Raw genomic sequence first — 15,948 nt, 5'->3', positions numbered from 1 at the left:
GACATTAATATGTTTTTAATGTAAAATATATAATAATAATATTAAACACGTTAGTCAAACATAAAAATGAAAACATTCTACATTTGATTCAGAAATCTAATATATATTAATTTCTGTTTCTTGTTACAGTATAAGTTGAAAGGCTGATATTTAAAAAACACTAAATGATGAAGATGAAATTAAAAATAACGCATATAAAAAAAATAAATTTAAAGAAGTTTTTGTTCAGTCAAAATTACAAAATAAAATGAGATAATACATAGATGTGAAGACAAAAATGCATTTCAACATATATAGTAATAACGTTTGATTTTCATGCACACGACTCCTTTGCTTCTCCTTCGTTTATCTCTGAACTGGCATGTGAATACAAACACGACTCTCTCTTTCTCTCTCTCTCTTCTCTCTTTTTCTTCTCTTCTTTATTGCTCCAAATCCAAAGCTCTTTATTTAAACTCCCAGACTTTGCAGCATTAAAACAGAAAAAGAAAAATAGAAAAATCAAAAAGAGTGAGGAATCAGTGATGGGGAGGAAGATGCAGCAAGTGCATGTGCTTGGTAACCAAAACCAAACAAAGCTCAAGACTTCATTTTTGGGATGATGCTTTTCTCAGACACACCATCAAATCCAAAACTGTTTGTTTTTCGTGATCTGTTTCTGAACGCCACAGATCAAATGGCAGAGCTGCTGCTGATCACATGCCTTTCACTACTTTTTCTCATTCAATATCAAAACTGATAAACAGAAAAAGATAACTGAGAGGAGGCAATTCTGTTTTCAGTTTTTGTGTTGTTTTTTGTGAGTTTGAATAACGAGTTACAAGTACAGAAACATTCCCAATACGCCAGACAGGCTTCGGTGTTAGAACCAGGAAAAGGACCTTTGCTGGTGTTTTTTGTAATAGCAATCTGCATCCGTGTGAGTGGTTTGTTATTGCCAGTGCCATCACTCTCTATAACCATTTTGGGTGAGTTTTACTTATCATAAATATTTCACCATTCTTGTAACATTTTCTTATTGGTACTTTTTTCTAATTTTGAGTTGATCTTGGTTTAGGACTAAATTTTCCTTGTGGGATCATTTTCGTTCCACTTATGCTGCTGAGGAACAGATCAAGAGCAGTGAGCAAGCCAGGTTTGATGGCTGATCATAGCTCTCAGCAATCCCCCAGTCAAAACTATGCTAAAACTATACCCTCTCTATTTGGGTCACCAAAATTCAGAGATTTCACCAACAAGTGTCTCTCCTCTGGAACCGAGGCCTTAAGGAGTCCAACTTCAATTCTTGATGCCAGAGCATTATCCCCTTTTGCTTTTGGAAATCCATTCTCAACTCCTCCAAACAAAATCTCCCCACCAAGCAGAACTTCCTGGGACAAGCCTGATTCAAAGGGTCTTGGTCTTGCTCTTGTTGGTGCTTTCAAAGATGACGATAACCCAATTCATGACCACTCTGAGACCAACAAAGGAAACGTTCTGCTTAGAGTGAAAATCCCATTTGAATCTCAGACGTGCTCTGATGATTTTGGAACCAAAACCAAGGATTCAAAAAACTCATCAGGGTCAGGAAGTTTTGCAAAGGATGATTGTGCTTCGACATGTGTGAGGGCTCTGTCTTGGAGTGAGATGGAGCTTTCTGAGGAATATACATGCGTGATATCCCATGGACCTAACCCAAAAACCACACACATATTCAATAATTGCATTGTGGTGGAGACCTATTATTCTCTCCCCCAAAACCAAAACTCTCATTCTGCTGCCTCCGCAAATTTCCTCAGCTTCTGTCACACTTGCAAGAAACATCTTGACCAGACCAAGGACATCTTTATTTATAGGTACACACACTTTTTCCATCCCAAACTTTACAATTTGCATCACTGATATTTTTAATCTCAGCCTTCTTCTGTAACTCCTCAACCACAACACAACAAAACTCGAGAGCCTTTTAATCATGTACTCTGCCATTTTTTCTTTCAACAATATCCCGACATGAATAGCACTCTATAGTCTTTTTATTCATCTTATTTAGTTTAATCGAGCTGAACAGAGTTTAAGGTAATGAACTGGTTTAATTTTGTGCAGAGGAGAGAAAGCTTTCTGTAGCAGGGAGTGCCGCCACCAAGAAATGGTGCTGGATGGAATAGAAAATTTAGAGTTTGAAAGCAATGGGTTTTCTTGACTTCACCAGCGTGCTTTGCATGCACCGTGGCTCCAAAGTCCTGCATTTTGATGAGGATAATAACCGGAAAAACGCACAAAGTCAAATCCAAATTTTCCATTCATCATGATTTTATTACAAGACTAGGAATAGTTGTAGTAACTAGTTACCAGTTAGTATTTCATTGTAATCAGTAATGTCCTTTTTTTCCTTTTTATTACCACCCTTTTTGAAGAAGTCTTTTGCGCTGTTATTTTCTTTTTTTGCGTCCTCTCCCTTGCAAATAGAGATAAGAGAGGATGTTGTAGAGTTCATTCCTAGTGATGACTAATTTGATTGCTTCTTCTGGTTTTGGGGTGAAGCAGACGATGATGTGTGATTGAAAACAGTGCCTTTCTTTTTCTCTTTCCTTCGAGTTTATGATAATGATGGTGCTACCTATTGTTTTAGAAGAGGACCGGTTAATTATTTCTCACAAAGATTCCTCTCTCTCTCTCTCTCTGCATGAACTCTATTATTATCATCCTTAGTCATTGTCTTTCTCACCCTTCCTTGAGTTGATAAACAATTCAGCAAACCATTTTAATAATACTCTACAAACACTGACAATGACACAAAAAATATACATAGGCTAAAAGTCCTTTTCCTTACCCATTACTTCATTATCCAATTATTTTAATATTAGGTTACGCTTGGAAACTTTAATACGTATTAAATCCAGAGTCGTCATTTTTCAAAGTTTGGAGTTAAAAGCCGTTTGTGATGAATTAATTAAATACCCGAAATTCTTATTCCACGTCCAAACAGCCTGGTCCTGATCCATAATAGTGAAGCCAAGAGATTGCTGTCAGAGAACAGAAAAGGTATGAAATAACTGGAGTGATGATTAAAGGAAGGAGCAGAAGTAAATGGAGGTTAAAAGGCGAAAGATTTATGTGACAAAAAGAAAAAGGCCAAAAGAGATGAGGTAAAGGTGTCCTAATGTCCTATACTATCATAAGCTTTAATGACCTTGCTACCTCTTTCTCTCTTCCCCATTCTGCCTTTCAATAACTCATTGAATCATTGCCTTCACACACTTCTGGTAACTGTGGATCACTGGATAAAGATACCATGTTGCCATTTTTAACATAAATGACTTCATAACTTATTCTTTTTAACATTTAAACATTTATGGAATACAAATAAAAGTGAAATTATTTTTCACAAACATAAATATACGTTAACTTCATTAAACATTTATTGAATATGATAAGGGATGGATTTAAGTCTAACTCTCTAACCATGACTCTGATACCATATTAGAAAGTGAGTTTTTAAGCATAATTCAACCCCACAAACTTGGCTTGTAAGGTAAAGTTTGCACCTCACTTATATATTATAATTTTGCTTTATCTCTAGTCGATGTGAGACTTCCAACACATCTCCTTCACGCCAAGGTATAGACATCTTATGCGTGATAGTAGAAATTGAGTGGTCTAATAGTGGACCAACAACGGATGAAAACAAAAATGTCCACTTAAAACTCGCTAGAAAATCTTCACGTTATTTTTTAAACTGAATCATAAGATCACAAGAACAGGAGGAGAACGGATACAAGAAAAAACAAATCGATACATTTCACTTTCTTTCCATAAGATCTTCAAGCGAATATGATATTAAAAAATACAAGAGTCATTTTGTTGGTAACTTTTAATTTGATCTTGAAGATCGACGATGTGAAAGCTATTATCAATATCATTAAATGCTTAATAGTTGGAGTAATCGATCTCGTAAGCCATGAAATTATCATACGATTAGCACCAAATATCATGTAACAAACTGGACACCAGAGGACATAGGAAGATATTGATGATGAATTTTTCTTTATTCTTGATTTCAAGCTTCACGATAATTTATGATAATATGTGGCTTTCGTGAGAAGGATAAAAACAAAAACAAAAGACTGAATTTTCTCTATGACGGACATACAAAGTATTTGCATGATGATATGGTTTGGTGGAGAGTTTTGACTATTAGAAGTCACGGTTGATCAAAAACCATAAAAAGAGTAGAGAGACTCAAAATATTTTTACACTGATAAGTTACTTTTTCCTTTTCATTTAGGACAAAATCAATTAAAAAAAAAACACGGTGCTTACTCTACATCTTTTAACACTTGTTAATTTAAAACCACCAGTCTGGAACAGCAATTTTCTAATTTGGGATTATAGGGATTATAGGGTTAAGTGCACTTACCTCAATGCACCAATTAATCTCAAATGCAAGTCTTTGTCCACTTGTCTTATAGAATTCACAACTTCAAACACTTCTATCACGAGATGAATATGGAAACTACAAATCACACACCTAATCGGTCAAATAAAAAAGTCATACGCACAATTTTGGTATTTAAATTTGTTCCAGGATATGTAGCAAGAAAAAGTTATGTTGAAGCAAAGATCAACATGTACAGTAATATATGATGAAATATCAAGAAATAAGCTTTAGGATACCTTATATGTAATTTTGCATTCAATCTTTATTTAATCTTTTGTATTTATTTGTATGTTTTTTGTAATTTAATTTCTATTAAGCTTATTAGATAACTTCTTAGACTAGCGTAATAGTTTTAGGTCCAGGGTCTAGATATATCATAGCTAACTTTTACGTAAGTTTTATGTTTTGATGAGGTATTTTCTTTGGGTTTTTGTAAAGAACGTGTATTTAAATTGTTAATCTGTTATAATGAATCTTCCTCAATTTTGATTCCTTTTATTTTTTGTCTTTTTTATCATTTTCTGCTTTTTTACTTGTTATGGTTGAATTTGTGAAAAACAATGTGTTCCTCCTAATCCATGTATATAAAGAGTTCTCTACATGTCTAAACAAATATACAAAGTCGGATGGATTTTTTTTATAAATTGTATATATAGGATGCACACAAGGTTTTTAATTTGCTTTTGGTTTCCATTTGATAATCATCTTTATCATTTATCATTTTTTAAATTTATCGAAAGACTTTAATACAATTTCTATAATTTCATTTGCAATTTTTTATTATTTTAAACGTTGAACTTTTATCCCAAAAATATAATTTGGTTATGATTTTGTGCTATTTTGGTTATGATTGTTTTGCCACATTTTCATGTTTCTTGTAATTTTCATCTATACGAATGATGCAATTTGGTCTGATCAGTGAAATTGCAAAATCTTGCATATGTACTATGTCTATTTTAGAATTTAATTTTCATTAGATATATTTTGGTAGAATTTCTTTTCATTATGTATTAAACTTGATTTAAATTATGATTGCAAAAGCTTACACATATATGATATTTAAATTGTTATTGGGTTACTTTTATGTTACAGTATGATTAGCGTTGAATTTTATTTTACACAACTAAATTACGTGCGGATAACTTATATATATGTTACTTGTTTATGAGTGCATTTCGAATGCAATATTATCCGTCGAAGTAATATGTTGGACCAACCTATATTGAAATTATTGACCAAAAAATATGTTTTCCACAATTATTACTCATTTTTTTCTCTAATCATATGTAAAATTATTGGCCAAAATATTTCCACAAAAAATTATTTATTTTAAATTTTCGTCCAGATTTTCTTATTTGACACTGTTTATTTACCAATAGAATTTGACTTTACCTAGAAATTTGTTCAGCCAGAAAAATTGATTTCTTTGGAATTGTGAATTAAAATTCCAATGTGTATAAGCATATTTGGTTAAAAAAAACGTCTTTGGTAGCACTCTTCTAACCATAAGCTCTAGCCAAAGACAATGGTACATGTCCCCTCTATACACAGATTGTTTTTAAAAGATCAAATTTTATATTTTATTCTCCAATGATATCTTTTAAAACTTACTTCGATAATATAATCCATGTAATTAATGAAGGTTCTATTAAACATAAGGTGAAATGCTGCAAAATTTGATCGGAGATATAAGTCTATCATTTTTTCTTAAAACCTTGGACTATCATGTACCTTGAGAATGACTTCAAAAATCAACTCTATGAGAAAACACATGCAGGGACATGCAACCCGGCCATTTTTTTTAAGGATAATGTGTATTTAAATTAATATGTAAGATAATTATAGACAGTATAAAATTTATAAAAATAAAAGAAAATAATTATACATAAAACAACCGTGTTACATGACTTCTGTATAAAAAAAAGTAATAGAAACAAAAGTGCAACGAAAATAATAACATATACGGTAGGAACCAGAGACAAATATATAAATAGGAACTAATATTAGAAAGTGAGTTTATGCCTAACTCAACCCCACAAAACCGGCTTGTAAGGTAAGGTTTGCACCTCAATTATATATTATCATTTGGCCTTATCTCTAGTCGATGTGGGACTTCCAACACACCCCCTTCACGCCGAGGTATAGACATCTCGTGCGTGATAGTAGAAATTGGGTGGTCCGATAGCGGCCCGATTGCGGGTGGAAGAGAAGAATAGAATGCCCACTTAGAACTCGCTAGGATAGGCTCTAACCATGGCTCTGATACCATATCACGCACGAGATGTTTATACCTCGGCGTGAAGGGGGTGTGTTGGAAGTCCCACATCGACTAGAGATAAGGCTAAATTATAATATATAAGTGAGGTGCAAACCTCACCTTACAAGCCGGTTTTGTGGGGATGAGTTAGGCATAAACTCACTTTCTAATAACTAAAGACAAATTATAAATATTATGATGTTGAAATCCTGATATATAGTTATCCAAAATTATATTATACATCTAAATATACACACACGCACGTATACATACATATATATATATATATATATATATATATATATATATATATATATATATATATATATATATATAAATAATTAAAGTTGCGGCTTATTAAGGATATAAAAAAGTACTATTTAACATATTTGAAAATAAGTCCCTTTCTTATAATTATGAGATATATGAATTTATTTTCTCATATATATAAATGATCACATTAGATAACAGTATTTTTACTATTTATTTATGATTAATGGTCGTTGAGTGTACTATTTATTTATGATTAATGGTCGTTGAGTGCATGGAAGATTTGAAATATACTAGTAAAATATTGTCTGTTTTAAACCAAATTTTTATGAATTTATTTTTTGTACCACTTAAAAATATCTTTTATTAATAAAGATATAAATTCATGTCCATTTATGTGAGATTTTATTTATTTGTAGTTAATCGTGATAAAGCAAATGACAAACAAGAAGAAGCTTAGATTGGCGATGAAATGCAGTAGCCGGTGAAGCATTAATGGAAGAAATTGAGATGTAGAAACGGAGGTGCAGGAGCAGGGTGGCCCGTGTGAAAAACAGTACAACAGTTGGGACCCAAAGAAGTAAAAAGTGCGCGTGCATTAGATGCTCAATGGATGATAATAAAGAACAAACAAAAGGAACCTAAAGATTGTGACTCCTTTGGCATCTTTCAAACATTGCGACAGATGAGAAATAACATCGTTGTGACACCTTTAGGATATATATCTATGCCTACAACCAGATAATCTCCACCTAGCTACCTTCTGCTACAGCAACCCTTCTCATCAAACGCAAGGCAAAATAATTGCTACACAACAAAACTCCTATCACTTTATACTATATGCTCAACAAACACAAACGAAACCATCAAATGGCAAATAAAAATATTTAGGTGAATCTTAAAGGAAATTCAATCTTTTAAAATTTTGAGTAAGATTTGTTTTTATTTATATACTATAAATTTATCTTATTTTTTTATTAATATAAGATTTTCAATCCACACGTTACACATTGAGGTAGAAGTCAAATGATGATCGGAGACAGATCTGTAAAACGGCGTGAGAACTCAAAAGTTTGGGGTTAGTGGGTCATATAGGTAGAGGGTAGAGCCTATATAGGTAGTATAGGTGTTTGAAATAATATGGAGTGAATCAAGCTTCTAAATTGCTAACCAGTAATCATCATTCATATTTTGAGTGTTTGTTTGCATGCTATCACTTGTCATGCTTTTATCTCTTCAATTGTCATACTTGGGTTTAGAAACACATCTGCATATTTTAATCGATATTGCACTATTTTTCCTTTGACTTAATTGCATTTTCATCTTCAAACGTCAATCTAACGCATCAAGACATAATACCAAAAGTTTAAGAATCATATATTTTATACTCTTACAACAATAATTAACCATCGAGTAATAGACGTTCTCGATATACACATGGCTAAAATATGTATTCTTCGTGTTTGGAATTGGTCCTTAATATTATTATTTTTTTGTCATCTCTCTTGATTTCTTTTGTTTTGATAGTTAATTTTTTCAGTTAAATTTAATAATTATAATGGTATTATGATGAGATGTGGTTGAAGTGTGTGTAGGTGTGAAAGCGCGTAACCTAGGGCAGGGGTTTTGTGAAATGTGGGCAGTAATTAGTGGTGTTCTAACCTAAGTAGATGCAAGTGTTTTTTCTTCTTTTTTTTTGTTCTTGGTACCTCACGTTATTAAAAGCTGTTTAATGAAATAGACTTCATCCTGTTCAACAACTTAATAACATTCAAATACTAATCAATGCTGCTTTCACTTCTCCAGAGTTCCGATAATCAAATGGGTTAAATCAGACCAACCATCAAATTCGGGAGAATATGGTGTTTTCAGTTTGATTAGTTTTAATTACTTTGCTTTATTCTCTTACTTCACTTTCTTTAACCTGTTAATTCGTTGACTTACACATGGGAGATAAGGAGACATGTTTCTCACCATTTATTTTAAACACTTGTATAGTATATGAGAAAAATATTAAAATCAAAATCATTACAATTTAGTTTTTAAAACATAATATAAAAGTAATTTAAATCATATATACTTATATATTTAATTTCAATTATGAACTATTAGTCATTCAATATGTAAACGTTGCAAATTTTCTAATTTGTTTAATTAAAATGTTAATCAACCGGTTAAAATTTTAAAAAATATGTAATTAAATATACTTTTAGTGTATATAAACGCATGAAAACATGTATTGAAAAAAAAAACATAATAAAGATATTTAGTTAAAAAAATATTTATTAAACAATTTTTTTTGTTTTTAAATATTTATGAAAAAAATTAGTGGGATTGATTCATTAAGAGCTATTATAGTTATTACTATTATTGTTTTATTAAGAAAAATAATATACCTTTAAAAAAATTTCCAAAATGAATTCTATTTGGATGGACGATTTATTGTGCTTCCAAGTAGAATTTAACTTGTTAATACAAGTTTAGAAGGACAATCATTTTAAAATATTAAAGGGAGGTTGTGATTTTTTATTTATTAAATATACAATGCATTTGTATATTTTTAATTGCTTATTTGTCATTATAATTTTTAAAATTAAAATATTTTTAAAGTTTAAATACAAACTACTACAAAAATAACTAGGAATGTGTTAAATAAATAAAAATAAAAGTATTTGTTCCACATAGAGATCTTTTTGAGAACTGATTTTTATACACATATTCAAATTCTATTTTTAACCATAAGATGTGACGAAAACTAAAAAATATAACTACTATTCACGTATCAAGAAATATATTCTAGATATTTTGACTTTTTTTATTATTTATAATTAGTTTCTAATAATTAATTTTTAAATAAATATTTTTCTTTTCAAGCATTTTTTTTATAATTAATATATTGATATATTTATAAACTAACATTATTTTAACGGTTTTTCTAGTTCATCTTTGAAAACAATTTAACAACTATTAAGAACTGTTTAAATTCTCATTTTTATTAGGTAAGACACTAACTTATAATTAAAGAGAATTAAGTCTAAATTTTATATTTCTTTTTTCATTCATAATTCTTTCTTCTCGCTTACATTTATTTTGGGGTCTAATTAAGATATTTTCTAATATATTGATAAAATTACATAAGTACATAATTACTTTTTAATAAAAATTCTATTAATTAATTTTTCTATAACAATAAACTCAGGAACATGTTATTAATATGAAAGTATATCAACATATGCTTAATTTACCACCCAATTATTGATATTTAAATATTTTATCAGCGTCATTTATATATTATATCTATTAAATAATTAGGTGGTAAATATTAAAATATTCTATAAAGATAATTTTTGTTCACACAAATTAATCTTTGTTGTAAAAGTTGTTGTTTTATTATTATAAAAATATTAACATTATTTTTTAATGAGAAATAAGTTATATATATTTATTACTTTTTAATGAAATATTAGGTAGAGAAAAAAAATGTCATGGTAGGTGTACAATGTTGATGTTTCATCCACGTAGTACGTAGCATTTAAAATTATATTGATTGAATAAGATTAACTTCGAGAGTATTGATGAGAGAAAATTTTCAAAAGTGATATTACTATGTGATTAAAGTCTTTTAAGTAAGACAGATATTGTTAATACCACTTCTTCTTCTTATTACTATTATATTATTATTATTATTATTATTATTATTATTATATATATATATATATATATATATATATATATATATATATATATATATATATATATATATATATATATATATATATATATATATATGATTACCCCGCTAATCTATTGACTGGTATAAAAGGATGAACTCATTGGTCTAAGAGTTGATATGAATAGAGTCCTCAAACTAAATAATAAACCATACTAAATTCCTACAAAACAATTGTTATTTGCAACTTATTTTGTCATTTATACATTTTTCTTTTTCGAGTTTTTCATGTTAAAATATACTTTACAAAAACTTATATTTGAAGCCTTGTATCAATATCCATCATAAGGTTCCAAATATTAGTCCTGAGAATGTAATTTTATCACTTTTTAAATGGCATTCCAGATACAATTATAGATAGTTTCTGTTTGGTATAGTAACTAAAAAGTAGTACTAATCAATTAACCTAACCATGCCTTTTACAACTAGGCTTCGGTCTCCCATTTTTTATTCCACATTTTTGTTAATAAACGTGATATCCTAATTTTAGAAAGTTTATAAATTGTGATTAATATGATTGATCATAATTATTGGATGATATCATAATATTCATTAAAAATTAATTGATTTTTTTTTTCAAAGATTTCAGTAAAAGATTCTTCTAACACGTAGATTGTCTTGTGAAACAAAATTCTAAAATTACATTAATGTGTCATAAAATTAATTTTAATTAAATTAAACTTGTATGAGAAAATTATACTAAACTGTGACATTGTTGATTAAAATAATATTATTTTAATTCAATATTAAATGTGTTGAGTAGAAAATCTGAAATTATGTTTGATTTTGTAAAAAAAAATAATGACACTTATTTTTTAACCTATTTTTACAATCTTTTTTTTTAATCTTTTATCAAATTACACAACTTTTACGAATATCTTTCTATTTCTCACTATTTATATCCTTCCAAAGAATAAAATATTTAATTTTCCTTCCTATCCATTATCTTTTCTCAACTTATTTCTTCCCTATTTTAATTTTTTTTATTTCCCTTTTTCCTAAAACGACTCACGAAAAAGGAAAATACCACCAATTTTAATACGTGCATGGATAAAAAGGTAAAATAATCAATAAGAGTTAAAACATGATAACCTTAATATGTGTCTTTCGTATTCTTTCTTTTCTTTCGTCCTGGACGAACTCCAACACATTCAAAATCCAATTTTCATTGTCGGACAGACAAGAACACAGAGAAACATTGTTTTTCCATCTTATTTTTATATTTGAAGTCATTTAACTTCTGAAAAAGTAAACGAAAAATAAAGTCCATGGGAACACCGGGAAGATTACTCACCTAACCAACAAATATAATTCCTTATATTCTAGAATTGATATTATCACTTTCCCCCATTTTCTTCCTATCTTTTTCAAGCCAAACACAGGAAGCAAAACACGACTTCTAATTCTTTACATGTTTCTAACTTTTTTTTATAGCATCGCAACTAACAGTTTTAATTTTTAAATTGCTATTCTCATCCATGATTGCCATGTTTTACTGATAACTGATTAATATCTTCACAAATAGTATGCCTTTTGGCAAAGTGTTTTTTTTTACAGGGCCTTCGGTGTCACCTTTTGTATACGATATTGGGGACAAGGAGAGCACGCAGAGCATGGAACCTAGTAAGGTAATTGCCACAAATGATAGTGTATCAGCATATAATGAGGTGGTTCACCTTAGATTGCTCTTTTTCATTAAACCGTGTTAACATATCGAAACTGTAATGTATCTTGAATTTTAATAATTTCTCACATCCTTGTATCCATCATACCACATCGTACCCAATCCATGTCTCGTTAAGAAAACAAAATAGGTTCGAAAAAAGAGTATATAAATTACTGAACAGAAACATATAACTTCATACCTACTCCAGATAAAGCATAGTACATAGCTAATAGTAAACTAACTTATTTCAGCATACCACATGTTGTTCCACAAGTTACACAAACTCAGAAGGACAGATAAGTTACAAACCACGATGGGATTCTAAGAAAAATCTTGTAAACTAACTAGCGACCTAAAAGATCATGATCACATCTTTTGAACAAAACAGCTTCGGCACAGTTTCGCCTGCCTGATTCACATGGAAGCAGCTTTTAGTAACTGGATTTATGGCGTCAAAATAACAAAACAGAAGCATGAAACATCAGACAATACATTACCTAAAATTCTGGCGTAGTATGGTCAACACTCTCCATCAAGGATATGTCAGGTGAGACTACGGAAGGAAGCAATAACCAAAGAATATGATGGAAAACATTAGGGGCTTGATAACAGGTTGCGTGACACAGACTAACCCTAACAGACAATAGCAAACAGCACCGTAAGATATATAACCTAAGCCCTTCCAACTTTTCTTTGTAAAAAACTGAAAAGATGGTGAAGGGACAGACTATACCCTCCAGAGGGCAGCTAAGAAATGGAAACTTTACATACAGAGAGAAACAAGAGACAGCTAAATAGAGAAGGACAAGTAGTAACTACAAACTAGTAAAAAGTGGATCGTCCTACAAGACCAGAATATAAGGATAAAAAGACTGATAATAAAAGAAAATTTGACGGGGTAAAGAGGATCAAGAGGGTTAAGCTCTATAGGCTATTGCAAGTGAAAGGATTCTACAATCTACATTATGTACTAAAACAGGACACCTATATTCTTTATCGGATTAAGCGAAGGTAACTATTCTTTCTGTTAGGACTTTATACTATGAACTACACCACACCATGAACTCTGCGTTCCTCTATATTATATTAAACTAATATCTTTCTTCATTACCACCCGTTTGTATTCCATGCCACTCCAATCCTTTACCACGCCATTCAGCTTCTCACAATCATTTCTCTGGCAGCCTCCATCAATGTCACAAAACAAAACCCTGCTAACGCTTCCAATCATGAACCCACCACACCCATCATCATCATTCACCACAGTCAAAGGCACACCACCACTGTACTGAAAGCTACACAAACTAAAGCTACAATCTTTTATTTGGTCACTTTATACACACCTAATCTTACACTAACCCGACTTCATCAACCAAAAGCACTTAATATGTACAGGAGCCTGCTGCTCCTCCAGCCTCATTCATCATCCAAGCTAAGATTGAGGATGCGACGCAACGCCTTCGTCGGCGAATCAAAGAGGTCTCTGGCACATGGAGAATGTTCCCCGCGAGGGGAGGAAGGGGCAGAACTGGCATGTAACTGCAATTCAATTTCAGGACAAGAACCAGGGAGATCGAGGGACACACTCCTCTTCGGCCTTACAGAAAATTTCGGAATAGGCAAGGAACTGGGTGGTGGAGAATTCGAATATGTAGGCCCAGCCCAAAGTTCAGAGAGCAAAATGCCCCTATCAGAAACATGGTGGCCGAAACTTTTCCCCTTTCTGTGATCGATGGGAACTGGGGCGCTATTAGGAGTGGTTCTGCAACGGGTTTTGTTAGTGTTTGAAGGAGCTATCGGCGTTTTGGGGTGTTTAGTTAACGGTGAAGAGTGAGAATTGAGTGGGGTTGGTAGAATACCACACCCCGTTTGGAAAGTTCTGCAATTTATGCCCCTAAAGTCTCTCGAAGGTGAAGAGGAACCAAACTCAGCGTGGTCTTGGGGTTCCGACCGGGGGTAGCATTGGTTCCTGTGATGCGCCATAACAACAAGTGTCTCCATTTGTAACCTCAACGATTCCGACAATTCTTTTTTTTTGTTTCCCACACTAGATCCCACTCTTACAATACAACCCAGTACGAGGTTTCAGAAAATATCGAGTCCGAGAACACAAACCAAAACGACGTAATCACACGGTTGCAAACCCAAATCGCTCCCCATGAGGATCGGATCAACCGGATCTTCCCAGAAACCAATTGAAAGAAAAAGTTTTTCAGATTCTGCAAAGCTGGAAACAAACGGACAAAAAAAAGAGGAGAAATCGTCAACACATGACCGTGAAAATGAAAAAACTATATACATATATATAAAAATAAAACAAAAAACGAAAAACTAAAGAGAATCGATCTGAAGAGATAAAAGAACATGCAAAGTTGGTTATTAATATTTAATGTTTTGTTTATGAAGAAGTTGAAGGAGATTACCGATTAACGGAGGAGTTGGTGTTGTTTTGTTGAAACGTCTGAGAGTGGTTTGAGAAAAATAAAAATAATATGAATAGAAAGGAAAAGAAGAAGAAGGTGAGGAAGGTTTGAAGGTAGAAGGGGATCTGGAAGAGGAAGAGTGTGAGAGTGATATATATTGTACAGTGATTATGGGTAACCGTGCCAGCTTTTCACAGTATTTAAATGTGAGAATTACTTTTCCTTTTCTCACTCAGTAACGGACCGATAATGCTGTGTTACCATTTTGCCCTTCTGTGGATTTGGTTTGGTCTCATAACGTTAATGTAAGAAACTTGACTCGGATAACAGCCTCTAGACATCCCCATTGTTGCCATTTTCTTCGCAGTAGGAAACTCACGTTTATTCTTTCGTTTAAGGGATGAATGTTTTAAATGTGACAAATATGTTTTTAATGTTATTAATTGATGGTTTGTGTAGAATAAAGTTATTCATTTTTGCAGTGTGTATTTTTAAGCATCGTTAGTCATTTTTATACGTTTCTTTAATTTAAATTAGACACTCCTTCGATTGAATCTCTACATTTATTAAAATTTTGTTGTTTTTATTTTGTACTTATCTATTAATTCTTGTTCATATGTTTTATTTTTTATTTTTCAACTATAATGCTATGAATGATCAGGTAAGTTACAAGAAATCGAATTAACTAAATTCATTGGTAGAAGACTTTTGTGATAAAATTGTCTTCTCTCATTAAGTTATGAATATTTCTATTAAGTTTAATAGTTTTTTGGTTCTAATTTTTTTAGAAATTATTTAATGTAGGCTCTCAATTTTTTTACCATATTAACGTAGTTTTCATATTTTATTAAAAACAATCAACTTTGTCTATTCAGTTAAATTAATGATAGCACAAAATAAATGATGAATATATGACTATGTAATGGGTGACATTGTAAATATTTTAAATGATATGTCATTTACTTTAGAATGTCATGTATCTTTTACAATATCATGTTTTAATTCTTTAGCTTTTGTTCACTTGGAAGAGAGTGAGTGGATGGATTTGAAAGTAAATCAATTGTTGTTTATTTGAATGGATTTAGAGGCAAATGAGAGTGTATTTGGAAGTAAAATTTATAAGAATTAGTGTAGAATTTGATTGATATGACAGATAAAAAAAATTATTTAATTGGTAAAAATTAA

The 15,948-nt window shown here is 31.1% G+C and overlaps 2 protein-coding genes across 2 annotated transcripts; one reads left to right on the top strand and one right to left on the bottom strand.

Annotated features, from left to right (window-relative positions):
• Nucleotides 1-318: 318 nt before the first annotated feature.
• LOC108347908 (protein MARD1) lies at nucleotides 319-2,538 on the top strand. The gene is made up of 3 exons (XM_017587368.2): nucleotides 319-968; nucleotides 1,058-1,835; nucleotides 2,083-2,538. The coding sequence occupies exons 2-3, from the start codon at nucleotides 1,096-1,098 to the stop codon at nucleotides 2,177-2,179; spliced, it is 837 nt and encodes a 278-aa protein (XP_017442857.1). The 5' UTR covers nucleotides 319-968; nucleotides 1,058-1,095; the 3' UTR covers nucleotides 2,180-2,538.
• Nucleotides 2,539-12,514: 9,976 nt separating this feature from the next.
• On the bottom strand, nucleotides 12,515-14,925 carry LOC108348000 (uncharacterized). Its single transcript, XM_017587496.2, has 3 exons — nucleotides 14,764-14,925; nucleotides 12,838-14,567; nucleotides 12,515-12,749 (listed from the first exon to the last, which is right to left on the bottom strand). The coding sequence occupies exon 2, from the start codon at nucleotides 14,339-14,341 to the stop codon at nucleotides 13,757-13,759; it is 585 nt and encodes a 194-aa protein (XP_017442985.1). The 5' UTR covers nucleotides 14,342-14,567; nucleotides 14,764-14,925; the 3' UTR covers nucleotides 12,515-12,749; nucleotides 12,838-13,756.
• Nucleotides 14,926-15,948: the final 1,023 nt, after the last annotated feature.

This window comes from Vigna angularis, chromosome 2 (genome assembly GCF_016808095.1).
Source record: "Vigna angularis cultivar LongXiaoDou No.4 chromosome 2, ASM1680809v1, whole genome shotgun sequence".
Lineage (NCBI taxonomy): Eukaryota > Viridiplantae > Streptophyta > Magnoliopsida > Fabales > Fabaceae > Vigna > Vigna angularis.
The sequence above is the reverse complement of the archived record's forward strand: the minus strand, read 5'-3'. Positions and strand labels throughout refer to the sequence as shown.